The 27723-nt window shown below is 41.5% G+C and overlaps 1 protein-coding gene across 1 annotated transcript; it reads left to right on the top strand.

The window, feature by feature from the left end:
- Positions 1–27275, top strand: LOC140545885 (uncharacterized). The gene is made up of 41 exons (XM_072668916.1): positions 1–593; positions 1537–1577; positions 2055–2144; positions 2949–3202; positions 3348–3429; positions 3772–4166; positions 4876–5434; positions 6780–6976; positions 8734–9108; positions 11077–11357; positions 11776–12041; positions 12603–12686; positions 12773–12910; positions 13063–13319; positions 13771–13924; positions 14105–14191; positions 14342–14479; positions 14658–14914; positions 15020–15104; positions 15443–15616; positions 15818–15904; positions 16055–16192; positions 16371–16627; positions 16733–16817; positions 17141–17314; positions 17516–17602; positions 17753–17890; positions 18069–18325; positions 18431–18515; positions 18848–19021; positions 19223–19309; positions 19460–19597; positions 19754–20010; positions 20147–20231; positions 20440–21843; positions 22842–23050; positions 23283–23436; positions 24206–24624; positions 25349–25478; positions 25612–25759; positions 26942–27275. Exons 1-40 carry the CDS (start codon positions 517–519, stop codon positions 25755–25757), a joined length of 8502 nt encoding a protein of 2833 aa, XP_072525017.1. The 5' UTR covers positions 1–516; the 3' UTR covers positions 25758–25759; positions 26942–27275.
- The last annotated feature ends 448 nt before the right edge of the window (positions 27276–27723 follow it).

Raw genomic sequence — 27723 nt, 5'->3', positions numbered from 1 at the left:
TCTTAGAAACAGCCGCACTTGTGCTGCATGAAGACAAACTCCGCACCGGGGAATTTGTCAGCTCAAAGAATCTTTATGAGCCGCAAACACAGTGAATGTAAACCCCTGTAAATCAATCTGGGTGTTTGAATGTAGGCAACAGTCTGATAAGGACATGACAGCATGATAGTAATGACAGATGTCATAAACTGTCCTTTCACCAGTGCAGACATGACCCTAATTGCAACACATGCACAAAACAAACAGATAAGGCTTTTGGCTGACAATTACCAGACGGATCACCCCCTTTACCGTAAGTGTGGGCCAATCAGCGCTATCAGGACAGTCTCCTGACATCACCTTCAAGAACCTCCCGACTTCTTAGGTCTCACCTTCAGCACACTCCACCCACAATTGCCAGGACTTTCAGCAAGCTTTAAAACACCCTGGCCCAACACGCTAGCTCCCAGTCTACAGCGAGATAGAGGGAGAAGCAAGGTAGAAGCAATCAGCGTCTGAAAAGGGATATAATCTACAATGGGAAGACACACACAGCTGAGGCTGCTCATAGCAGTGGCCTGGCTATGTGTCTTAAACACAGAAGCTTATACAAGGTACGTTGTTATAGATACACAGTATTGAAAATGTAAGAGCATTTTTATTGGTCCATTCGTCATAAAATTCTGAAACAACATAAAAAGTAACTGCTCGATTCACATTAGGTCAAAAAAAAAAAAGTAAACTTTCTTAACTTTCGGTAAAAATCAATGTTAAAATATTTTATTCCAAGGCAAGTTTGGAGCATTGCTATTGGGCCATTCATCATTACAGGTTGACACAATGTAAAGAACATCTGCCAGATTTAAAATATGTCAAAATGTAAAAAGAAAACAAAGCTAGTGGATCTATAAAGAACCATGACAACTAAATGAACCATTTGTTTGGTTGTCTGTGAGATGGTTCTTTTAATATATGCCACAAAAAAGGGTTCCACTATTTTTATGCTTTAAAGAATCCTTTTCCAGGATCATTGTGTGTTAAGTTCAGTAAATAGACATTTACTCTCTAAAATGTACAGAAAATGCCATATATAGACTTAAAAATAAAGGTGCTACAAAGGGTTCTTTGAGCAATGCCATACTATTTTTGCAAGAACAATATTTGGTTCCATAGAGAAATATTTTTGTAAAAGAGATGTACATATGAAGAACCTTATAAAGGTTTAAAGAGGTGGACGCAAAGGTTCTTCTTCAGTTTGAAATGTGTTCATGCTCACATCTCTTATACAAAAATGGTTTTTCTCTGGCATTGCGCAAAGAACATCTTTATTTTTAAGAGATTACGTTTGTTTCCTGCAGAGGATATGCACTTATTTTCCCATGAACATGTCATTTGAACCTTTATATAACCTTTGTGTTTAGTTGTTTCGTCATTTTGCTCCATTTAAAACTGTCAGCTGGACCAATAGTGTGAACAAAATGCATGTATGTATTGTTAAATATTCAGTTGATGTTATGATGGTAGACCCTTTTCCTTCATTTTGCTCCATATCCACAGCTACCCTCCAGTTACGCTGCCTGCCTGGAGGTCAAATGCAGGTAAGAATTCTTCCTGTAATTGCATTCTTTATACAAGCAATATTTATATACTATTTATATTTTTTGCTCTCTGGAATATCCCCATCAAGAGGCATATGAAAACTAACCAGTGCAGCATGTTTTGATAGTAGAGGGGAAAATAAGCAAATGTGCCGGAAGTGTGTAGTATCTGCATACATATTAAGTGGATCCATGGAGAAATGTGGCCTAGCAAAGATAAGAGGGAAGAGACGTCCAAGCCTGGTATCACACTCTCGGGGCCACTCTATTTGAAGTGCTCAGAGTGAAGCTAACAATTTCCTGCAACAGTGACCTGAGACAAAAATGTGTGTGTGTGTAGGGAGGGGGTTGTTACTGTCCTAATCGAATTGTATTTTTGACCAAAACTACACTCTCTGTTGATGCTAGCCTGTTGTTTGCTTGCCTGTCTTGTTCCCACCCTCTCTTAGCTTGCTTTTATTTTGTTTCTGGGTCCAGATTACTTCACATGGTGTGATTTTGATGATGCCATGTCTCCATTCTGTGACTGGACTGCAGAGGGTCTAACCAGAAGCCAAACTGGACCTGGTAAAATTGATCCGTCCTTATTTTTATACTGTGGCGCTGCAAGACACTTTGCAGGATTTTATACATAAATGGGCCATCCATATTTATGGATGGCATAACTTAAACCATCACCATAGCTACTAGCTGCCATACCCCACAGATAAGACCATGGAACACAATATCACAGTGATCGACCAGGACATCTGCAGCCTATCCCCACCCAATGTAATAAAATAATCTTTAATAGTCCTGTGTTCTCCTGAAGGACATTTTTTTATCATGCTCCTCTAAAGTTGGCAGGTTATGAGGTTATAATTCCCAGTCTGGCAAAACATCCTGAGCAAGAAGATAACTAAAAAGGGGCTCCTGGTTGTGCCCTTGGGAAAGGACCTTTCCCCCTTACTAGCCCAAGCAAGGATGTTGTGCTGATCCCCAACTGGGCATAGTTAGGAAGCAAAATGAAAATGTCCCTCATAAGTGGATTAATAAAGACTTCACTTAAGGACTTGCTGTTTTTAAGAGTATTGTCAAGCAGTGAATGTCCTTCACCACAGGGGGACAATCACAGTGGGTAGATTTAAATCAGCTCCAGAAAATCTTCAAAGAATGAGACACAGAAAGCTTTATTTTTATCTGTCAGCGCTTCACATCATCATATCTAGGGTAAAGAAGCACAAAACGACCTTAACTAATATAATGAGACTTTATTCCCACTAGTTTTTGGTCTCAATATAAAAGTGGCTGGCATGTTCAAATGGTGCTAAACAGGGTTGAATATGGACTTCTTCATTTTCCTATTCTTCTGCTTTGTCCTGCCCATTCCAGGAAAAGTCTACATCTCAAGGGATCCTGTGAGTGCATCAGGTGTGGCTTGGCTACAGAGCAGGATTCTGTATTCGTCTGAAGACTCATGTCTAGAGTTTTGGTACTATAAACCAGGCCAGAAAAGCTCAGAACTGCGAGTCCTGCTCAGTGATGATGTTCTGCAAACAGAAATCTGGAGTTCTCTGACTGCTGAGAGCCACGTCTGGAGACAGGTGTTCCTTCCACTGAGCTACTCGCAGCTGACTGGTGTGCAGGTATAGCAAGTGACACTTCATACCTTTTCATCAATGTTAAGTGTATTTTGTTGGTTTTTATAAAGCTGTATTGCAGTATACTATTTGCTGACAGTCACAGAATGCATTTTATTGCTACCCCCCTCCCTCTCATTCTTGCCAACAGATTGTTTTTGAGCTCTTACAAGGGAAAGGGGCAGAGAAGGACATTATCTTTGATATGATTGGTGTTCGGCGGGGACAGTGTGGTGAGTTAGTCTACACTTTTGGGAAACCATGGCGGCCATGGTGGCTCAGTGGTTAGAGTGGTGGGTTATTGCTCACAGGGTTGTAGGTTTGATATTTAGGCCCTTGAGCAAGGCCCCTAACCCTCAGGGGTGCTGTTGGATGCCTGAACCTGTGCTCTGGCCCTGGCTGTAGAGGGTTATGGGCCTTGCTCACGGGCTCTGCAGCTAAGCAAACCTGGTTATGGAATCCACAACCCTATGAACAATAACCTGATAACCCAGCTCTCTAACTTCTAAGACAGACTAGAAACCTAATGTTCTCTATAAGTGGCAAAAACGCTGATCTCACCACCTTGTCCACAGGCCCGCAATGCCAGTCTGGCACCCAGTTTCAGACAGATGAATCTACTCAATGCACATGCATTGACGCTCAGCTTACATGCACCCAAATCACCTGTGGAGACGGCCAAACCTGCCGACAGACTGGAAGGTCCACTGATTCGTCCGTATCCGGCACCTGCAGAGTTGCTAGCGACCTCCGATACACCACCTTTGATGGGGTCAACTTTCGTTTCATGGGTCCTTGCACATACATCCTGACAAAAGTCTGTGACGGGATCAGTTCGCTACCAGACTTTGCAGTGGAGGTGCAGAAGGAGCAGAGAAGCAATTCGACTGTTACCTCCATCCAGCAGGTGAATGTGAACCTGCAGGGTTTAAGAGTGACTCTGCTAAGAAGAGATAGAAGAAGGATCATGGTGAGTTCAATAACTTTATACTTTATACTGACTTTTACACAGTATATCACCACTGCTTCTGTGGTCTTACGGTACTTAGTGAGCGCAGCAGTTATAATGATTTGCTCCAGCCCTGCAGAATACTTCCTGCTTTTTCTCAAGAGGTCTTGTACCTTAAAAAGAATGGAACCAATTTATTGAAAAGATCTTGACATACACTTACACCTTCAATAAAGCCTTCAATAAGTTGGCACTTACCAAAGATCATAGAGGATTGGTGTACTTCAATATTTACAGATCAGCTATAATATATGAAGGTGTTTTGTGGTATCTGGCGCTAATACGTAGCTGCAGACCAAGCAGCACATCCTGCACATTGTAAGATGGGGCCTCCGTGCATCGCATCAATTTGCCTTGGGCACCCATGACGCTGATTTGTCAGGAAGTAACCACTGGTAGTGCTGCCATTTTGGAGATGTTGTGTTTCAGTCGTCTAGCCTGTCTATCTCAATTTGGCCCTTGTCAGAGTCGCTCAGAACCTTCCATTTGCCCATTTTATCCGCTTCCAACACATCAACTTCAAGAACTGACTGCTCACTTGCAGCCTAATATATCCCAGTGTGTCACAGGTGCCATAGTGACCAGAATATTATTTACTGTTTTAATATTATGGCTGATTGATGTAGACCCAAAATGCCCAATGTCAGTTTACACGTATCACCTTTTTCAGATTAATGGAATTTGGAAGACTCTCCCTCAGAGTCTGCTTGGAAGCACAGTAAAGATCAATGTCCAGGGACCAGTCGTGGAACTTCAGACACACTATAATCTGTCCATCTCGTACGCCACATCCGGCGTTCTTCAGGTAACTGTACCCGGCCAGTTCTCGGGCAAATTATGCGGCATGTGTGGAAACTTCAATCACGCGATGGATGATGACAACAAGATGCTGGACGGAGCTCCAGCTGAAGACTCCCAGTCCTTAGGGTACAGCTGGAAAAGTGCAGACCCTCCATGTGAGGAGACCATGATTCCCAGCATGTGTTCCGAGGCTGAGAAGCTGGAATATGCCAGTGAGGCTTATTGCGGTATCCTGCTGTCCCACTACGGACCCTTCTCTGAGTGCTCTGCGACTCTGGGTGCACTGGACTTCTTCAAAAATTGTGTGTTTGAGATGTGTTCCAAGCGAGGGGATCTCGAGACATTCTGTGATGTCCTGCAGGCCTTTGCTAAGACCTGCAGTGAAGCTGGGATCTCTGTGGCTGGCTGGAGGAATGAGTCCTACTGTCGTAAGTCTCTCAGATCAAACTGACATATTTTTTCTTGTAAATAATAGAATATTATTTAATATCCTTTTAAGTAAAAAAAAAAAAAAATAAAAAACAGATTTATTGAGCATCATCCTGCCAACAGATTAAACTTTTATTTTCTGATTCTCATGATCCAAGTAATCCAACATTCAATGATGTTGAGGTCTGGACTCTGGGACTGTCACCCCATTGGGGACAGTCACACCAGCAGCTTTTTTGTTTGCTATGGACAGAAATTTTCTTTTCTCAGTAGGAGCTGTGTTTAATTTCTCATAAACACTCTGGACTGATATTTGTTGTTTTTGGTCTACTAATATGAAATAACTGGTTTGTTGTAGGTGATAGTGCTGTGATTTGGATTTCTGTAGCGTGTGTCTGTATTAGCATTAGCGTTAGCCTCTATTTTAAAGTCATATTTACGTTCTAAGAACATCCTTACTGCTGCAGATTGGGAACAATGTTTGTTAATGGTGCCTTGAGAACACCAGTTGGCACTCTAAACACTGTGGTTAAAATACAGGCCCAGAACTAGATTTGGATTAAAACACCCGATCTATTAAAATATGCCTGGACCAGCCCTGATCCCTAGTTTGAAGTATGGTTTAGTTGAAGGAGGCAGTCTTAGTGGTCTACCAGGTCTCTCATTTTCTCTAGATCTTTTAATGAAATTTTGACCTCATGTTTTGGAAAAGTGTTTTCTGGCCCTTTCTTTGCCCTTTTCTCCCTGTGCAAACTTCTTAGACAACACCTCTGCAAAATGAATTACTTGACTTAATGTCAGGTTTGGCTGGAAATGGAATAAAAGCAGGGTTTCTGACTTTTGAATTAGGCAGATGTATATCTCTGTGTTCCTAGTTGACCTATTGCCCTAAAGAGATCAGGTCTAATTCCATTGCTAATCAGACATGCCTGGCTCAACAAATCAGTCTCTTTAAAAGGCTGGGAAACTTGGTGCAAGGTCCTTCAGACTGGTAGATCTCCTGGATATCATTTTTAACTTTGTACTCTTCTTCTGTTTGGTAAATGAAGCCTTTAAAGCTGCCACAGCACTTGATATCTGTAAATGGTAACAGTGCCATATGATAAGATTAGTATTATTAAAAGTTTATTGAGGATACTTAAGTATTATCATTTCTTAATCAGAATGTCCATGGCCCATGTCCTACATCAGTTTGGCAAGAGTGAGTCACTTTCACCGTGCCACACAGACAAGTCTAATTATCCTAGTGTGCCAAATAGTAAGTTCCGCATTCTGGTCACTCATTAAACAGACCTAGTTGCTAGTCAAGGAACAAGACCCTTAACACTGCTTGTCTTCTTCTAGCTCTGGCTTGTGGGGTGAACAGTCACTTTAACGCCTGCTCCAGCGAGTGCCCTGCAACTTGCTCCAGGCTGGACGTCCAAGAGAGCTGTGGGAGCTGTGAGGAGAGGTGTGAGTGTGATGATGGCTTCCTGCTGAGCGGAGGAACGTGTGTACCTGCAGAGAACTGTGGGTGCTGGGTTGATGGACAGCACTACCAGGTAAATATGGAGAAATGGATGAAAATGATGGGCCAACGTACCATGGAAAGTACAGGGATGAAAGGGAACAAATGGAACAATGATGTAAAAGCATCTTGAAAGACCGGAAAAAATATACACCCCTGTCAAATGTGTCATATAGATGAGTTGTTTAGGACTGGGGTATGTAGAAGGACTCTTGGTATATATAGTGTGTGATTCAAGCTGCCATCATAAGAATGAGGCCCATAACCTTTTTGTCACATGGAACACAGATATGTTATCTGTGTGGCAGTGTGAACAGCAAAAACACACTGAATCTGATATTTTCAGTTCCGATTTTGGCAACCAAATCTCGTATGTGGTATTAAATCCGATACATATCCGATCTGCACCAATTTGACTCAGTCTGAACAGCTGGATCGGAATTCATGCAACTTTTGTGTCAATCCAACTTGACATTTCTTACAAATGTGCTAAGGAGAAGGGAAAATAGATGCCAGCAGTGAAGGAGGATTATTAGTGACAGGATAGCAAGATAGCAGACCTCATAAATATTCAGTCTCTGTTCAAATTAGGCACAATTAAGGTACGTATTGCATATTGCATTACATATTCCATGTTTGAGGAAATTTTGAAAGAAATAGCCGAATGTGGCCACAGGAGGGCGGGAGGAAATAAAAAGCTTAAAAACTTAGAAACCATGGACACAAACCAAAGAAGTGTCCATGACTGAATAATATGTCCTTTTTACAGCGAGCCTCAGTGATGAGATGCCACTGCACATTGTGCCCTTAATATGCCCTTAATAGCTCCTATGATGCTGGCAAAGATGAAAGATCATGTGAAGCATTGGTCTTTTGCACGTCTGTTTAGGAGCATGAACTGTTTGGATTAGGTCATATTTAAAAGATTTAACATTTTTGGAGCTTATAAGGACTGGTGTTTTTTTTTTAATTAGCAATGATGATCTCTTCACTGTTTTTCAACTTTTGACATCATTTAAATCTGGGATGTTCTTTATATGAAATGATTAGACCAATAGAAATGGTCCAAAGTGATGAGATCCGAGTGGCCCAGCAGACTAAAGCACTGCCAGTATGACTATGATCACTGGTTCGAATCCTGGGTCATGCTGCCTAGCATCAGCAGCCAGAGCACAATTGGCCTTACTGTCTCATGCTTTGTAATGCTCACAGTGTCAGTGCTGGGCAGAGTACTACCAAGTGAGTTGAGTAATAGGCTTAAACTGGGGAGGAAAATTGGCTGAAAGAAAAATAGAAATGCTTCAAACCGACTTGAAATAAAATGTTATAATTGTTAAGGTTTTTTTCCTTCTCCTGTAAAGTTTGCATTTTGGAGATATATTTTGGTGTGCATGGTTTACTTCTTCTTTAGTTTTATACAGAAGCTGCAAGGATAATATAACTCAAGTAACACAAGTAATAAACTCAATGATCAATGATTAAATAAAATCAATGATCAAATAAAATCATCCTGGTTACTTCTTGAGTAACGCACAAGGTCACAGGCCCAAAGTCATGTAGCTAAACTGCTGTGTCAACTAGCCTGGGATTCGCACTCTAGCTAGAATACAGACTTGCCCCCTTACTATTCAATTACTGTTAAATTTCTGGGTGAAAATGCATGTGTGAAATTGGCTCGAAATAAACCTATTCACTTTCAGACATGTTTTTACCATAAAAACAGACCAACTTATGGACAACTCTTTTTGGGATGTTTCTGTATTCTTATAATGTTTTCATCTTCACTTTCAGAAAGGCCAAACATTCATGGAGAGAGAGTGTGAGAGGCTGTGTTTATGTGCAGGCCAAGGCAATTACCAGTGCTCGGCCACTTCCTGCCTGGCACATGAGGTCTGCAAAGAGAAGGACGAGGTCCTGGGATGTTTCCCCTCAAGCCCAGTCACCTGCACCATCTACGGAGATCCCCACTACATCACCTTTGATGGCAAGGCCTACTCCTTCAGGGGCACCTGCAACTACACCATTGCTAAAACGTGTACGGCCAGCGCAGCCCCGTTCACAGTATCGGCTCGGAATGAAGGACAGGGGAACTCCTCGACTCTGAACTCTGTGGCTCTGGATGTAGTAGGGCTTCACCTTGCCATCAGGAAGAACAAGTTGGTTTATGTAAGTAGTGCTTTTTTATTAATTATGAGTAAACAAGTTGAAATGTTAGCTAGCACATCCTTACATTATTGGGCAGCAGACCAATAAATGTGTAGTATAGATAAATGGATGATCAGGCATTGGGTTGAATTAAGCTAAGAGCTAAGAAAGGAGCAGCTGTGTGTGTGTGTGAGAGAGAGATGAGGGAGGGGTAAGAGATTGAGAGTTAGTTGTGAGACTTAATCCGTATTTCAGCATAAATAAAGTATAATCTACTCTCTGAGCTCAACAGTAGTGACACTGTGTTTACGTCTCTAAATAAAACCGCTTATATGCCACTAGGCACTTTAAAGAGAGGGACCTACGAGAGGAAGTTGGGGCCAATCTTGGCAAGATGATTATTTTGTGGTGTAAAAAGGTTAATGTGTTAAAGTGTTGCGGATTGGGGGTGTTATTGTGTTAACAGTGACTGTATCATTTTTTATATATATTTGAGTTTGTCATACCTTGGCTAAATTGGTATGGTGATTATATCAATAATAAAACATGAAAGATTTACATTTAGAAATATAAAGATACAAAATTACATAATATTGGAAAAGAAAACAAACTTTTTGAATTTTGCTAGCAGCTACAAGATGAGTGAATTACACTTACAGCAGTAAATACCAAAGCAAAGCAACAAAGCGTTTCTATGGGAGCTCTCAGTAGTGATTACTGGCACTGATTATGACTTATGAAGAACACACAGAGTGATGTATGCCTGAGGGAGAGGTGGAGGGGTTCCCGGTTCAAACATTCAGGGTATCCATAATGCCTCACAGTGTTCCAGATAAGATCAGCTAACACTCTAATGTGCATGGCCTGATATTCTTGGGTTGTGTCTTTGTTTTCAGAGGAGTTACAAGGTCTACCTGAGCGCTTGAGCGATGGTTGACTGATAAAATACACCTCTATATTTAAAAAGGAAGTGTCACCAGCTATATGCCATTGTTGAGGTGTGCAAGCACTCAAACCACTGATTAAACAACTTGGGTATGGCTCAATGTGAGCTTTCTGCATTGAGCTGACCGTAACATTCCGAGATAGCGAGTTTCTATAGTGTCACAGATCAACTTAAAAGGATTACTAACCATAGTTATTTGTTGTAAGGAATGTCCATGTGTGTAATTAGCAAATATTAGGTAAGGTCCTGCAACAGTATTAGGTAGTACAAGTTTTACACTGTGGCTAAAAGTTGAGTAACCTTTATTTGTTCGTCAAAAGTACAGTAGGTTTGAAAAGTAAAGTTCAGTCAAAGTTCTTTAAGGTGTCATAGAATACATTTATTGAGGATTTAATGCTGTGGTTTCACATGCCTATTTACAACCCTGTTATATTACTTCCGAATGACATACTCTGATTTTTCTTTTATGGTGGGCTTGTGCAAAAAATTATAAACTCTGATTTTATTGGCTGCTTATGTCACCACAACAGCTCAAAGAAGCTGCATAGCCTACCCTAGCCTAGCTAGACCTAGCTTAGCACTGTAACAAGAACATTGCAGTTATTTATTTTGTAATCATTAGTGACAGTCTTACCAGATAGTGTATCTGTCCTCTTGGCATGTTGCGCCGAAGAGCAAGCTAAAAAGATTTTAGTCAGTTAGTTGGATTAGCTTTTAGCCTAGTATCATCTACGCTACTCCGTTGCAGACACCAAACAGCAACGCTTCCCCCAGTCTTTCCCTCTTCCCCGGTTGGCCTTTCTCCAGTCAGTCTAGAATTCACTTTTAGCCTTTTTAACCTCATTTTCTTTTTTTTCTTCCAAAGTAGCTGTTAGTAGATTGCAAACGATCAATAATATCAGTGCCTGAATAAACAACAAAAAGATTCAAGATTAATTTACTTTATTAATGCAGTAGCGTATAAATATTGACTGTCAAAGTGATCAAATATACAGAGTTTGAATTTTAGCACTAACTTGGTCTGGTGGTCTTTTTTCCTGAAGGTAAATGGAGGTCGAGTCACTCTTCCGTATTCACACAGTACCTCAGTCAACGTGTCCCAGGTGGGTTCGTATGTGCGAGTGGACACAAACTTCGGTCTGCGCCTACTGTTCAACGACCGACTGTTTGTCCAAGTAGATGAGAGACACAAGGGCAGAATGTGTGGACTCTGTGGAACCTACTCTGGAAGCCAGTTTGATGACTTCTTGACACCTGATGGGAATGTAGTGCCGTATCCACATGATTTCGCCAGCAGCTGGAATACTCATGACAATGACTGGACGTAAGCAGCAAATTATACTGCAAATTAGATTAACTTGCCATTTGTAGTTGCCATCTATGTTGTAGCTATACTCTTTGGTAATTTTATCAGGTACACCTGCTATGTAGATGCACTTTTGTAGGAATGCATTTACTGACTGTAGCCCATCTGCTCATTGAAAGGGACCACCATACGACCAGTGCTGACTTAGTATTATTGAATTGGATGGCGGACCATTTAGAACATCCAGTAATGTCTGATGAAGGACTATTATAGGATAATTAATACAATAGAAAAAAATGAGTTGTAGTCTATAAGTGTATGCCAGTACAATAAAGGCCAGGCTAATCAGTTAAGTTCAAGATTTAGAAGATCAGGCTAAAACAGGATGGGTGTAGCAGGTATAAACATACCATTTAACACCTCTCTCTTGATTCAGCTGTAGTGATGGCTCTTCACAAGAACCAGCATGTTCGCCCGAGCTGGACAGCGAGGGGTTCAAGGAGTGCAGCAAGCTGTTTGGGGATGTTTTCAAGGCCTGCCACTGGTTCGTGCCCCCTCAGATCTTTGTGAACAGTTGCGTGTATGACCACTGCACCTCAGGAGGGGACCAGTCCCAGCTGTGCACTTCTCTGCAGAATTACGTGGCGGCATGCGAGGTGGCCGAGGTGTTCCTGAGTGACTGGTGGAAGGATACTGTGTGTGGTAAGTGAAGACTGTTAGCAGAGTTGCACTATTTTGGCTTGATTAGACAGGGATCTTTCAGAAATGGCTACCTATTTTGAACACAGGATTGGCCCGTTTTCCAGACTCCATCATATGAAGTCCCAATATAAAGTCCCCCCCCCAAGCTGGTTGGCTTAATACCCATGTCCCAGGGTCTCACTCACAATGCTGGTATAAAGGTCACTGATAGCTTAGTGGATAACACCATGACGGAAGGAAGGTGTAAAAGTCAGTTCCTGCTATGCCTAAACAGGTGGTTGGTGTTCTGCAATGGATAACACCACTGCCAACTTGCCAGTGAGCTACTATACAATGTGGAAGACTGGGATTTGATTCCTGGTCTGGGTGACTACAATTCGGTACACCAATAAGAGACCTAAAGAGAAGTTAATCAGCTAAATGCCATACATCCAAAAGTAGTTATTGCCATAGTCTTTGGAAAGGATTCATAAGTTTGCATGGGCCTACCACTGAACCTTAACACTGCAAAAAAGTGTAAAGTTTAATTTAATAAATCTCTGCACCCTTATTCATCTACAGCCAATATTCCAACCAAGCCACCATCACTAGCCCCAGATACTCCAACGCCAACATTCCTCGCCACCCCAACTTCTTCTGGTGAAAGTAAGCCATGTACCTCGTTTGTCATCTGTTTCCCATTGATGTGAACTTAAACTCCCAAACTAACAGACTTTAACTGAACCACACAGGTTGTTCATGGAGCTGCAGTTTTGACCAAAATGAATGCGGATGGGAGCAGTTAATACAGGACAGCTTTGACTGGACAAGGTGGTCTGGGACGACACCTACTGACTTCACCGGCCCAACCAATGACCACACTACTGGAAGTAAGTGGAACATGCTTTGGTCTAAACATAATTGTGTTTCAAATGAATGGGGTATTTATGTATATTTAATATCTATAAATATATATTAAAAAATCTGTTGATTTGGTCAGTTGTTTTAAACAGTTGTTTTCTTCTTGTCTGCAACTCTTCAGGTGGCTTTTACATGTATATAGAAGGAGACGGAGTCCACTATGGTGACTCTGCCCGGTTAATGAGTCCAACGTGCAATACTGTAGGCACCCAGTGCCTGACCTTCTGGTATCACATGTACGGCTCTGCAATTGCAATGGCACTTAATGTCTACAAGTTAGAGGGCAGTCAAGCCACCAAAATCTGGTCCAGGGCCAATAACCAGGGCAACTCCTGGCACCTAGCCCAGGTAGAGATCGATGTACAGGGACCATACCAGGTAAGTAATGAGGATAAAACATCAGACAGGTCTTGTGGGGTTTTCTGCTATGCAGTGGTCAGTAACTACCAAAAGTGCTTCCAAAAAGGACAACCAGCAAAACAGCAACAGGGTCATGGGGTACCTAAGACTAATTAATATGATACATGAAGACCCCACCTCCCAACTTACAGAACCTAAAGGTTCTGCTGCTAACGTCTTGGTGCCAGATACCACAGGACATCTTCAGAGGTCTTGTGGAATCCATGCCTTGAATGGTCAGATCTGTTGTGGTGGCACAAGGGGAACCTACGTATTATTAAGCTGGTAGTGCTATTGGTATGGCTGATCAGTGTCTATATAAGGGTTTTGTCTGTCATTTGAGTTTTGCTTAAACATTGGCCTAGTTTTGATGTTTTTCTTCTTGTGAGAATTCGAATGTTGGTTAACACATTTACATTAACTGTTGCAGATTATTGTGGAAGGCATTAGGGGTTCGGACATTCGGTCTGACGTGGCACTTGATGATATTACAGTAATATATGGAAAATGTGGAGGCAGTAGTTCGAACCAAGAGCCTCCAACACCTTCAGCAACCAATGGAGACATTTCCTTTATAACATCAGGTAAAACCAGAGAGAACCACAGTGCATATTTGCCTTTTCCAGAATTTGGTCTCATCTTGGAAATGTAAAATGAATATTTAATATTTACAAAAATAAATATATAAAAGTACAATCAATTTACAAAAAAGATTGCTTCTTATTACTCTTTTTTACTAAATACTGCACATGATCATTCTACAGCTCTGGCCAGCACTCAGACGACACCTCCTCCCAGCATACATTCCACAACTCTTCCTCAGCCAGGAGGCTCCAACAACTACCACCCAGGTACAGAGTTTACCAGTTAACTAACATATTATTTTTAAAATTCTTCCATTTTCATAACAGATGAGCTTTAGCATCTGGTCTTGGCTTCTTGTTGTCTGTATAATAGTTGTATTAATTATCTTTATTGTTTATGATTGAAATATTTGACAGTGTGCAAAATCGACTGCAACTTTGACAACAACCTCTGCACTTGGAATCAGTTAGCCACTGATGTTTTTGACTGGACGAGACACAGCGGCTCCACCCCTACACCAAAGACTGGGCCCTCCTTTGATCACACAACAGGAAGTCAGTATCCCCATTTACTGCTTATGTAAACAATCTAACTGAGCATATATTGCATATTTCAGGCCATACATTGCATTTTATAGCCCAGTTACTCCAAATCATTACTCAATGCTCAGTACAAACCAACAGTATAACATATACCATTTTCACCTTTCCTCATCCTCCTCTCCATCTCCAGGTGGTCACTACATCTACATTGAGGGTGACAGCGCCTCCCATGGCGATACAGCTCGTCTCCTCAGTGAAGAATGCTCTGACCAGCAGCCGCAGTGCCTGCAGTTCTGGTACCACATGTACGGTTCCAGCTGGACCATGGGCCTGACCGTCTACCTGCTGCATGGCAACCAGGCTCGGGAGGTCTGGAGACTAAGAGAAGATCAAGGAAACACCTGGCACCATGCTCTAGTGGACATCACACCTCAGGACAACTTCAAGGTCAGTTGAAGGGCACAGCAGTTAAGTTGCTTTAGTGCTGCTTTATGTGTCTTTTGAAGTTTTTGGGGTTTTCTACTAAATCTACAAATGCTGTTGTGTCCTTAGATCCTCTTTGAAGGACGCAGAGGTCACAATGCTTGGTCTGATGTGGCTGTGGATGACATCTCTCTACACAGAGGAACTTGTGCAGGTATTTTTGCACTAATGACAAACCATGTCAGAATTCAAGGTTAAGGGTCAAAAGAAAGACCTGCACAACAAAAGCAGATTTTGATGATAGATACACATTCACTACCTCATTTCTGTCTGTGTAGAGATGACTACAATAGAAAGATTAAAAATTAATGCATAATTTATATTATTTACACTTTACTTTTACTGTATAGTGTTTTGGTTAAAACAGTTCTATTAATTAATAATAACAGACAACTATTAATCATAGTTATATTACAGTTACTTTATTATTATTATTATTATTATTATTATTATTATTATTGTGATTTTCCTTACTTTTTTTTTGGTATGTAGATTTAATAAGCCATGTGCCTGGTTCTCCGAATCCTGAGAGGCCAACTGTAGACACCACAACCAGCAGCAGGACAACAGCTCCACATCCCACAACCCAAACCACCACAGTCAGCCTACAAACCACAACTGGATTGCTCTCAACAAGCCCAATCACTCCAGCTCCCTCTGCTGGAGGTAAGCCATGTGTCATACTCAGCCTTATTTTTTCACTGAGCTTTATTTTCATAGGATTTTGTATCTTCCTTTTTTATTCGCCAAAATTGTATTATTTTTATCCACCTGTTCTATTGTGTCACATTGTAAAGTTTTGTAAAAAAGTGCTTTAAATTACTGCTATTGTTAATATTAACCATTCAACACCACCATCCACTACAGTTCAGACCAGCACTCAGACAGCCCTTCCTCCCAGCGTACATTCCACAACTCTTCCTCAGCCAGGAGGCTCCAACAACTACCACCCAGGTACAGAGTTTACCAGTTAACTAACATATTATTTTTAAAATTCTTCCATTTTCATAACAGATGAGCTTTAGCATCTGGTCTTGGCTTCTTGTTGTCTGTATAATAGTTGTATTAATTATCTTTATTGTTTATGATTGAAATATTTGACAGTGTGCAAAATCGACTGCAACTTTGACAACAACCTCTGCACTTGGAATCAGTTAGCCACTGATGTTTTTGACTGGACGAGACACAGTGGCTCCACCACTACACCAAAGACTGGGCCCTCCTTTGATCACACAACAGGAAGTGAGTATCCTCATTTACTTCTTATGTAAACAATCTAACTGAGCATATATTGCATATTTCAGGCCATACATTGCATTTTATAGCCCAGTTACTCCAAATCATTACTCAATGCTCAGTACAAACCAACAGTATAACATATACCATTTTCACCTTTCCTCATCCTCCTCTCCATCTCCAGGTGGTCACTACATCTACATTGAGGGTGACAGCGCCTCCCATGGCGATACAGCTCGTCTCCTCAGTGAAGAATGCTCTGACCAGCAGCCGCAGTGCCTGCAGTTCTGGTACCACATGTACGGTTCCAGCTGGACCATGGGCCTGACCGTCTACCTGCTGCATGGCAACCAGGCTCGGGAGGTCTGGAGACTAAGAGAAGATCAAGGAAACACCTGGCACCATGCTCTAGTGGACATCACACCTCAGGACAACTTCAAGGTCAGTTGAAGGGCACAGCAGTTAAGTTGCTTTAGTGCTGCTTTATGTGTCTTTTGAAGTTTTTGGGGTTTTCTACTAAATCTACAAATGCTGTTGTGTCCTTAGATCCTCTTTGAAGGACGCAGAGGTCACAATGCTTGGTCTGATGTGGCTGTGGATGACATCTCTCTACACAGAGGAACTTGTGCAGGTATTTTTGCACTAATGACAAACCATGTCAGAATTCAAGGTTAAGGGTCAAAAGAAAGACCTGCACAACAAAAGCAGATTTTGATGATAGATACACATTCACTACCTCATTTCTGTCTGTGTAGAGATGACTACAATAGAAAGATTAAAAATTAATGCATAATTTATATTATTTACACTTTACTTTTACTGTATAGTGTTTTGGTTAAAACAGTTCTATTAATTAATAATAACAGACAACTATTAATCATAGTTATATTATAGTTACTTTATTATTATTATTATTATTATTGTGATTTTCCTTACTTTTTTTTTGGTATGTAGATTTAATAAGCCGTGTGCCTGGTTCTCCGAATCCTGAGAGGCCAACTGTAGACACCACAACCAGCAGCAGGACAACAGCTCCACATCCCACAACCCAAACCACCACAGTCAGCCTACAAACCACAACTGGATTGCTCTCAACAAGCCCAATCACTCCAGCTCCCTCTGCTGGAGGTAAGCCATGTGTCATACTCAGCCTTATTTTTTCACTGAGCTTTATTTTCATAGGATTTTGTATCTTCCTTTTTTATTCGCCAAAATTGTATTATTTTTATCCACCTGTTCTATTGTGTCACATTGTAAAGTTTTGTAAAAAAGTGCTTTAAATTACTGCTATTGTTAATATTAACCATTCAACACCACCATCCACTACAGTTCAGACCAGCACTCAGACAGCCCTTCCTCCCAGCGTACATTCCACAACTCTTCCTCAGCCAGGAGGCTCCAACAACTACCACCCAGGTACAGAGTTTACCAGTTAACTAACATATTATTTTTAAAATTCTTCCATTTTCATAACAGATGAGCTTTAGCATCTGGTCTTGGCTTCTTGTTGTCTGTATAATAGTTGTATTAATTATCTTTATTGTTTATGATTGAAATATTTGACAGTGTGCAAAATCGACTGCAACTTTGACAACAACCTCTGCACTTGGAATCAGTTAGCCACTGATGTTTTTGACTGGACGAGACACAGTGGCTCCACCACTACACCAAAGACTGGGCCCTCCTTTGATCACACAACAGGAAGTCAGTATCCTCATTTACTGCTTATGTAAACAATCTAACTGAGCATATATTGCATATTTCAGGCCATACATTGCATTTTATAGCCCAGTTACTCCAAATCATTACTCAATGCTCAGTACAAACCAACAGTATAACATATACCATTTTCACCTTTCCTCATCCTCCTCTCCATCTCCAGGTGGTCACTACATCTACATTGAGGGTGACAGCGCCTCCCATGGCGATACAGCTCGTCTCCTCAGTGAAGAATGCTCTGACCAGCAGCCGCAGTGCCTGCAGTTCTGGTACCACATGTACGGTTCCAGCTGGACCATGGGCCTGACCGTCTACCTGCTGCATGGCAACCAGGCTCGGGAGGTCTGGAGACTAAGAGAAGATCAAGGAAACACCTGGCACCATGCTCTAGTGGACATCACACCTCAGGACAACTTCAAGGTCAGTTGAAGGGCACAGCAGTTAAGTTGCTTTAGTGCTGCTTTATGTGTCTTTTGAAGTTTTTGGGGTTTTCTACTAAATCTACAAATGCTGTTGTGTCCTTAGATCCTCTTTGAAGGACGCAGAGGTCACAATGCTTGGTCTGATGTGGCTGTGGATGACATCTCTCTACACAGAGGAACTTGTGCAGGTATTTTTGCACTAATGACAAACCATGTCAGAATTCAAGGTTAAGGGTCAAAAGAAAGACCTGCACAACAAAAGCAGATTTTGATGATAGATACACATTCACTACCTCATTTCTGTCTGTGTAGAGATGACTACAATAGAAAGATTAAAAATTAATGCATAATTTATATTATTTACACTTTACTTTTACTGTATAGTGTTTTGGTTAAAACAGTTCTATTAATTAATAATAACAGACAACTATTAATCATAGTTATATTACAGTTACTTTATTATTATTATTATTATTATTATTATTATTGTGATTTTCCTTACTTTTTTTTTGGTATGTAGATTTAATAAGCCATGTGCCTGGTTCTCCGAATCCTGAGAGGCCAACTGTAGACACCACAACCAGCAGCAGGACAACAGCTCCACATCCCACAACCCAAACCACCACAGTCAGCCTACAAACCACAACTGGATTGCTCTCAACAAGCCCAATCACTCCAGCTCCCTCTGCTGGAGGTAAGCCATGTGTCATACTCAGCCTTATTTTTTCACTGAGCTTTATTTTCATAGGATTTTGTATCTTCCTTTTTTATTCGCCAAAATTGTATTATTTTTATCCACCTGTTCTATTGTGTCACATTGTAAAGTTTTGTAAAAAAGTGCTTTAAATTACTGCTATTGTTAATATTAACCATTCAACACCACCATCCACTACAGTTCAGACCAGCACTCAGACAGCCCTTCCTCCCAGCGTACATTCCACAACTCTTCCTCAGCCAGGAGGCTCCAACAACTACCACCCAGGTACAGAGTTTACCAGTTAACTAACATATTATTTTTAAAATTCTTCCATTTTCATAACAGATAAGCGTTAGCATCTGGTTTTGGCTTCTTGTTGTCTGTATAATAGTTGTATTAATTATCTTTATTGTTTATGATTGAAATTTTTGACAGTGTGCAAAATCGACTGCAATTTTGACAACAACCTCTGCACTTGGAATCAGTTAGCCACTGATGTTTTTGACTGGACGAGACACAGTGGCTCCACCCCTACACCAAAGACTGGGCCCTCCTTTGACCACACAACAGGAAGTCAGTATCCCCATTTACTGCTTATGTAAACAAACTAACTAAGCATATATTGCATATTTCAGGCCATACATTGCATTTTATAGGCATTTTATATACAGTTACTCCCAATCATTGCTCAATGCTTAAACCTTTCCTCATCCTCCTCTCCATCTCCAGGTGGTCACTACATCTACATTGAGGGTGACAGTGCCTCTCATGGCGATACAGCTCGTCTCCTCAGTGAAGAATGCTCTGACCAGCGGCCGCAGTGCCTGCAGTTCTGGTACCACATGTACGGTTCCAGCTGGACCATGGGCCTGACCGCCTACCTGCTGCATGGCAACCTGGCCCGGGAGATCTGGACAATGAGAGAAAACCAAGGGGACATCTGGCACCATGCTCTAGTGGACATCACACCCCAGGACAACTTCAAGGTCAGTGAAAGGGCACAAACAAGCATTTCTGTGCAATCAAGGGAGAAAGTGAAAAAATAAAACTGTGGTAAATATCAAATAATTTAATGCAAAAGTCCTGAATACAATCTTGTAATTAATCTGCAAATATTGTTAGATCATCTTTGAAGGACGCAGAGGTGCCAATGCATGGTCTGACGTGGCTGTGGACGACATCTCTCTACACAGGGGACCTTGCGAAGGTATTTTTGCACTGAAAAGAAAATTGTGTCAAATCTGTGCACCAACTACCAATATATTTGTATGGAGGCACTTTTCACACTTTTTACTATTACTATATTTATTCGTCTTTTATAAAACAATAACATGCCTAGTTTCTGTGATAGTAATACCTAAATATTCAGAATTAACAAATACATTTAATATAATATTAATGCACTTTTTTTTTAGATTTAACAAACCATCTGACCACTTTGCCTACACCTGAGGAGTCAACAGCAGACAGCACCCCAACCAGCACCACTACAACTCCACAGCCCACAACCGAAACCACCATGGTTGAATGCCAATCTACACCTGAGCTTGTACCAACTACAGCTGAGCATATCCCAACGACGGCTGGGTCTGTTCCAACTACAGATGGGCCAGTCCCAACTACAGATGGGCCGGTCCCAACTACAGATGGGCCCGTCGCGACTACAACTGGGCCTGTCCCAACAACGACTGGGCCTGTCCAGACAACAGCTGGTCCTGTTCCGACAACAGCTGGTCCTGTTCTGACAACAGCTGGTCCTGTCCTGACAACAGCTGGTCCTGTTCCGACTACAGCTGATCCCATCCCAACGACGGCTGGGCCCATCCCAACTACAGCTGGCCCAGTCCTAACTACTACTAAGCCTTTGCCAACTACTACTAAGCCTGTCCTGACTACAGCTGGTCCTGTTCCAACTACAGCTGGTGCCGTCACAACTACAGCTGGTGCCGTCACAACTACAGCTGGGCCCGTCCCGACTACTACTAAGCCTGTGCCAACTACTACTAAGCCTGTCCCGACTACAGCTGGTCCTGTCTCGACAACAGCTGGCCCTGTCCCAACTACAACCGGTGCCGTCACAACTACAGCTGGGCCCGTCCCGACTACTACTAAGCCTGTGCCAACTACTACTAAGCCTGTCCCGACTACAGCTGGTCCTGTCTCGACAACAGCTGGCCCCGTCCCAACTACAGCTGGTGCCGTCACAACTACAGCTGGGCCCGTCCCGACTACTACTAAGCCTGTGCCAACTACTTCTAAGCCTGTCCTGACTACAGCTGGTTCTGTTCCGACTACACCTGGTCCTGTTCCAACTACAGCTGGTGCCGTCACAACTACAGCTGGGCCCGTCCCGACTACTACTAAGCCTGTGCAAACTACTACTAAGCCTGTCCCGACTACAGCTGGTCCTGTCTCGACAACAGCTGGTCCTGTCTCGACAACAGCTGGCCCCGTCCCAACTACAGCTGGTGCCGTCACAACTACAGCTGGGCCCGTCCTGACTACTACTAAGCCTGTGCCAACTACTACTAAGCCTGTCCTGACTACAGCTGGTTCTGTTCCGACTACACCTGGTCCTGTTCCGACTACCGCTGGTCCTGTCCTGACAACAGCTGGCCCTGTCCCGACTACAGCTGGCCCTGTCCCAACTACAGCTGGCCCTGTCTCGACTACAGCAGGGCCTGTCCCTACTACAGCTAAGCCTCAGACAACAGTGGCACCAAACACCCCAACACCAACAACTGCTGAACCAACAACAACTACCACCGCAACCACAACTACAACCACAACCACCACAACAACAACTACAACTCAGCCAAGTATGTTTAACCATCATTTACTATAACATAGACGATAGTAACCAAAATGTCCCACTAAAGGGGCAGTTTGTGATGCCAGACATAGTGATCCCTGCTGAGTAAGGTTGGATGATCATTTAAATTGAGACCAACCATTAGTGTACACAAATTTAGCGTGATAAACAGTATCATAAGGAGCCAAATTGAGTTAATTCATCCAAATAATAATAATAATAAATTAAGATAGAAATGTTCATATTAAAAAAAGAAGCTGGCACTTTCCCTTCTGATGTGTGTTTATCTCCAGTTTGGTAGTCTATTGAGGTAGTTTAGTTATTTTGAGGGAGCAGACATTTGCAAGAAAGTCTAGCAGGTTGTCGAAAACAGGTACGAGCATTGACAAGCGTTAGCTCTTAGCCTATACCGTTTACTCCCCCTTACTTTTGCCCTGTCGCCTGCCGACTTTGAGCTCTCCTTCTGTGGACACTGGCACAGGAAATGCCGTGGTCTCAAGGCCTGGTTTGTGTAGCAACCTGTGTACCCATAATTAGCAGAGCAACAACATATTCTACTGAAGTTGCTGTCACGTTTTACATTTTACCAGGTTTGACTCTGGCTTTCGCTAGTGGGCTGGCAAGACTGTTATATAACTGTTTTGGGGTTTTGCTATTGGCCCGTTTCCCAGCTCTATTATGGTTATGCTGGGTTTTCTTTTAAAAAGGAGGAACGACAGTGTATGGGGTTCACAGTATGACAATTGCATGTGTCGAGCTCTCATTAATCACCTATACCAGGGAAAAATTACATCCTAGTGCACCTTTAAAAGCCTTTGCGGCAGCAACACTCGGTAGCTATTAAAGCAGTTATTGACCGGCACTTTAAAGGTATATCCTTTATATTAATATTAATATATATATATGTAAAGATTTGGAGTGATGTGTACTGTAAGCGCAAGTGCAAATGTTGTCCTGTCTTCATTTCACCTACTCACCAGTCCCCCTCTCTCTCCGTGTCTCTAGCATCCTCTTGCCCCACCAATAGCCATTATACTGACTGCATGCCCACCTGTCAGCCAACTTGCCAACAACTGCACGGACCACCAAACTGCAAAGAAGACGAGGCCTGTGTGCAGGGATGTGTGTGTGACGATGGTTTTATTCTCAAACAGCGTGCCTGTGTGCCCGTCCGGGAGTGTGGTTGTCAAGACGACAATGGCAATAACCATTATGTGAGTAATACTCAACAGGTCGCTTAGTTAGTAATGAGAGTTTGACTCTCGTCTTATATCAGATTTTGGTACAGATATTGTTATTGGTATTACTTTTTTTTATTTATTATTATAATACTATAATAGATTTATTTATAATATTATAATAGTTTTTTTTTATTCTCAATTTTCACATTTCCTAAACCAGGCAGTTCATTAATATCCACTCTATGATTTGCTATGCTGTCTTCAGTTTGGTGAGACATGGTACAGCGCTCACTGCTCTCAGAAGTGTACGTGTAAAGAAAAAAATGGTGAAGGAGAGCTGAAATGCAGGGATCAGGAGTGCCGAGGTGATGAGGTGTGCCTGATGAGTGAGCAGGGAGAATACAGCTGCAAGTCTGCAGGTAAAAATATCACAGGAACATGCTGGAAACTACTTCGTTGAGGGGATATACGCTATATATGTATATATCTATATAAGGGAAAAACTATATATATATATATTAATATTTATTTATATATATAATATATTTATATATATTTAATATATATATTATTAATATTTATTTATGATTAGGTCAGGGGACTGTGTCCATTAGCTTTGGTTTGTGTCTTTTAAGGTAGTCCATGGTGGTTTTTTAGGTATGCATTAAACTGTTAAAGCCTGAAGCCAGTATCTTTACACAGATGGTTTGACATTTGCATCCAGGATTTGCTGCCATTCTGTGGAATCCATTCTTCCCTCACTACAACCCACCGCCCCTTCCCCACCCCCCCTTCCCCACCCCCCACTCTCCGCTCTATTGCACACCCACATGCTTCACAGTTGGGCAAGGTGCTCTTTTCATGAAATGAATTTTTATCTTCTCCAAACATACCTTTGACTGTGGCTAGTTCACCAGCTTCCAGCACTTATTTCCCAAACTGAACTTACATGCAGATTCTTGGCAGTCATATGGGGTTTTTGATTGGACTGTCTCACCAGCATACAAGCTGTTCCTTCTGAGAGTTTTCTTGGTCTTCCACAGTGACCTCCACAGTTCCCCTGAACTGCCATTTTTAAATAACATGATGTAGAAACACAGTGAAAGCAGAAAATGCTTAGCTAAATGAAATCAACTCCTAGGAACACACAATGCATATCTTCTAACTGTGTTCTCTTCTGTGTCTCAGATTTCAGTGAGTGCTCCATTGACAACAAGTACAGCACGTTTGACAACATGAAGCACAATTTCAGAGGCAAGTATTCTTACGCCCTTGTCCAGAACTCTAACCTGCCCGCAAATATCCCAGAGGTCTACATTGTGGGCATTAACCAGAAAACAAGCAGAGAACAAGAAAACAATGATGATGAGGAGTTGGAGGATCAAGATCAAGACCAATATGATGAAGAGTTGGCTGATCAAGACCATGATGATGATGATGATGATGATGATGATGAAGATTTGGATGGAGCAGAATGGGGCAGACATCATAGCAGTGAAGAGCACGATCACAGCAGTGAAGAGCATCATAACAATGGCCGTCTCCGTGCTCTCAGAATCCGAGTGTACAACCGCACAGTGGAGTTCAGACAAGGCAGGACAGTGATGGTAAGAACTGCATAAAAAAGCTAATAAGGTTACTAAGCGATTCGAAATCTGATATTATTCTTGTCACAAAATATGATGAGTTTTTGACTGTCACAACAACACTTCAGTGGAGGGACTTCACAGAGCAGGACAGATCATGTTACAGCTAACTGAGGCTCAAATCACACACGTTTGGAGGATAAAACCTTATATCTGAGAGCACACAGTCCAGTAAATGGTCTCAGGAACACCAATAACCTTGCAGCTATAGTGGGCTTGGATTTTTGCCCACCTGTTTTCAGAGCAGGACATCACTAATCAGTGAGCACCCACAGCGCCCCCACCCTGTGGCTCTCAAAACACGGTGCACACCATGTACAGTGGTCATGTATTTGAGAGACTCAGAACAGAAATTTGACACATCATGTCCTTATTTTGAGATACCATCATCATTTTTAAATACTGCATTATGCAATATTACCATGATACCGTCGCTTTATTTACTTTAGTCCTATCAAATGTTTTAACAACTTTGAAAAACACAATGGGATTTGTCTAGAATTGAGACTGAGAACCACTGAAAGGGCTTACAGAAACTGCCTCACATAGGACTCATGTTTTACCATCATGGATGATTCTATATGAAGCTCCTAAATTCTCTTTAGAAGCCTTTGCAAGGATCACAACAGCTCTTACAACACACTAAAAGCAAGAAGATCCGTACATGTATTTCTTCTTATTACAGGTGGATGGAGTGCAAGCCAATGCTCCTGTCTTCCCTGCCACAGGACTGAAGATTGTGGAACGGTCTTCTCGTGTTTACCTCAAGACAGACTTTGGCCTCTCGGTAGAGTTCAATGGCAAAGGCAAAGCAGGTGATTGAAATGAGGCCAAAATATCATACAAGTTAAATATTGATATGGCTGATAAAACTATGTATTTCCTATTGTACAGCTTCTTCTTCTTCTTCTAAAGTCAAGCCTCATGTTTCTTTACTGTTTTATGTAGAAATCGTGCTGCCAGACACATATAAGAGAAAGGTTGGAGGGCTCTGCGGGAACTTTGATGGCAGCAAAAGGAATGACATGATGAAGCCAGGTGGTGAACAGGCGAAGAACGTGAAAGAGTTTGGAGAAAGCTGGAGAGTTAGATGAAGGTAAACATCACCTACAAGAAGAAACGAATGGCTAAATGAATGAATAATGGATGAGGAAGGAAGGCATTAAGCCTCCAGGTTAGATTAAATGGGTTAGATTAACCATAATCCACAAGATGGCGCCATTTCTTTCCAGCAACACCAAGACATCTGGCAGTGGAATTTTCAGAACAGTTAGAACATGTTTACACCTGCCATTAACATGTATTTCATATCTGGATATAATTTGATTGGATTCTGTTTACATTTGTCACTACTATGCATGCCTTGCCTATGCGTGACTTGATGAGGTCTGATTTTACCTGAAAAAAGTAAAAAAGCTCATCAACACGTTTATTGTTTACTTCTCGCTTCTCATTTACTTCTCGCTTCTCACCAAGATTGTCCTGCTCTGGAAGACTGTGATCAGTTTAGAGGAACAGTGGGGTCCTGCAATGTGGTGGAACAGTAGATGGTTCTTACATTCTCGTAATGTCTCTATCAGAAAATGAGACCGCAAATGAACAAACTCTGTAATACTGTTCTCATCTAATACCTGTAAATAGAAAAAGAAAAAAGGGTGAGGAAGTCAAGATCCACAAAAATAATTATATTTATATGATATAATATTAAAATTGTTTGAGAGGCATTTTCGTTTGCGTGACGAAATACAATCCCAGAAAATGCATTCCATTACACTTGTGTTAAAAATGGACGAGATCCGTCTCTGACCACCTCCAAATGTGGTTGTAGTGATCAGATCACAGTGTGTCTTAGGGGGGATAGACCTGGCTTTTCAAGCTTCATCGTGTTCTAGGCTAAAGATCTAAACTACACTGAAATATTATAATAAAATAAAAAAAAGGATCCTTCTAGCCAGTTTATTCAGCATACCACACATTTATTTGTTACCCCTCCCAGATATTAAGGATGTGCTAGCTAGCATATTAACTTGTGATTAATCATAATTCATTACAGAATATTGTTGTAATAATTTTTTTAAAAGTTTGAACACCACTAATTTACATATGTCTATTTTGTGTTCTGGAGGATAATATTACAACTTTCATTTTCCTGATAATGCAGCACTGAAATGTGCTTCTTGTGCATGGAAATAGTGTTTCTATACTATATTAAACATAAGCCATATACCAGTATGACACCAGTAGCTTATTTCTGTTCTGTTTTTCTCCCTCCCCCCAGGCGATCCTCGCTACTCTACAAACTCTCAGGTTTCCGGCAGTGAGAAAGAAATGAAAAACTCACTGTTTCTGTGCACTAAACAGTCCATTAAAATGCTGATTGAACTTCTGCAAGTCTTGTGCAGTCTTGTTTTGTAAAGGTTTTTGTATTCTGTATCATTCTTTAGACATACATGTTTGTGACCTGTTCTATTTATAAGTATATGTATGTAGTTTATGTTTTTGAAGGCACTGTTTAAACTGAGTAGGAATAGTAAATTTAGCTCTGAGCTGTGTTTTGAAGTTATCTTAGATATGAAACGAATAAATGAATAAATACATACATGCAATAATAAGTGTCCATGTTTCTTTCCTATAAGATCCACTTGTGTGGCTTAATGTGCTTACAAACTGGACATCCGTGCCTTTAAGACTGATGAGACGTAAGATGTAAATCTCTGCTGGCTGGTTGCAGTATGATGTGTAGCTCCATTCATCCCTATATGTTCCAATGACAAAACAAGCCATTTTCCATCTAATTTTTCTGCTCAAAACTGTATTTCCATCTAATTCCAACGGTTAGTTATCTCTGTGTTATTATTGGCCCATTTTTTTTATTTTGCAAGAAGAAGGCAGGGTTACACTCAGGAATTAAATGACTGACAGCCTCGGCTGGAAGATGCCCTCTCCGCAGGACCTTTCTGTTTAAGTGGAGTAGCTGAGAGCTGTCAAGCAACTAGCTAGTTACTCATACTATTAATTATGTTGTGTTATGCTGTTGTGTGTCATATTAACAGACACTCT

The sequence above is a fragment of the Salminus brasiliensis genome, chromosome 23, assembly GCF_030463535.1.
Source record: "Salminus brasiliensis chromosome 23, fSalBra1.hap2, whole genome shotgun sequence".
NCBI lineage: Eukaryota > Metazoa > Chordata > Actinopteri > Characiformes > Bryconidae > Salminus > Salminus brasiliensis.
The sequence above is the reverse complement of the archived record's forward strand: the minus strand, read 5'-3'. Positions and strand labels throughout refer to the sequence as shown.

Excerpts from the sequence above, each read along its gene's own strand:
- LOC140545885 (XM_072668916.1), top strand. The coding sequence starts at position 517 with ATGGGAAGACACACACAGCTGAGGCTGCTCATAGCAGTGGCCTGGCTA. Across the intron at positions 23,051-23,282 it reads ACAATGGCAATAACCATTAT|TTTGGTGAGACATGGTACAG; the intron begins GTGAGTAATACT and ends TGCTGTCTTCAG. Across the intron at positions 24,625-25,348 it reads GACAAGGCAGGACAGTGATG|GTGGATGGAGTGCAAGCCAA; the intron begins GTAAGAACTGCA and ends TTCTTATTACAG.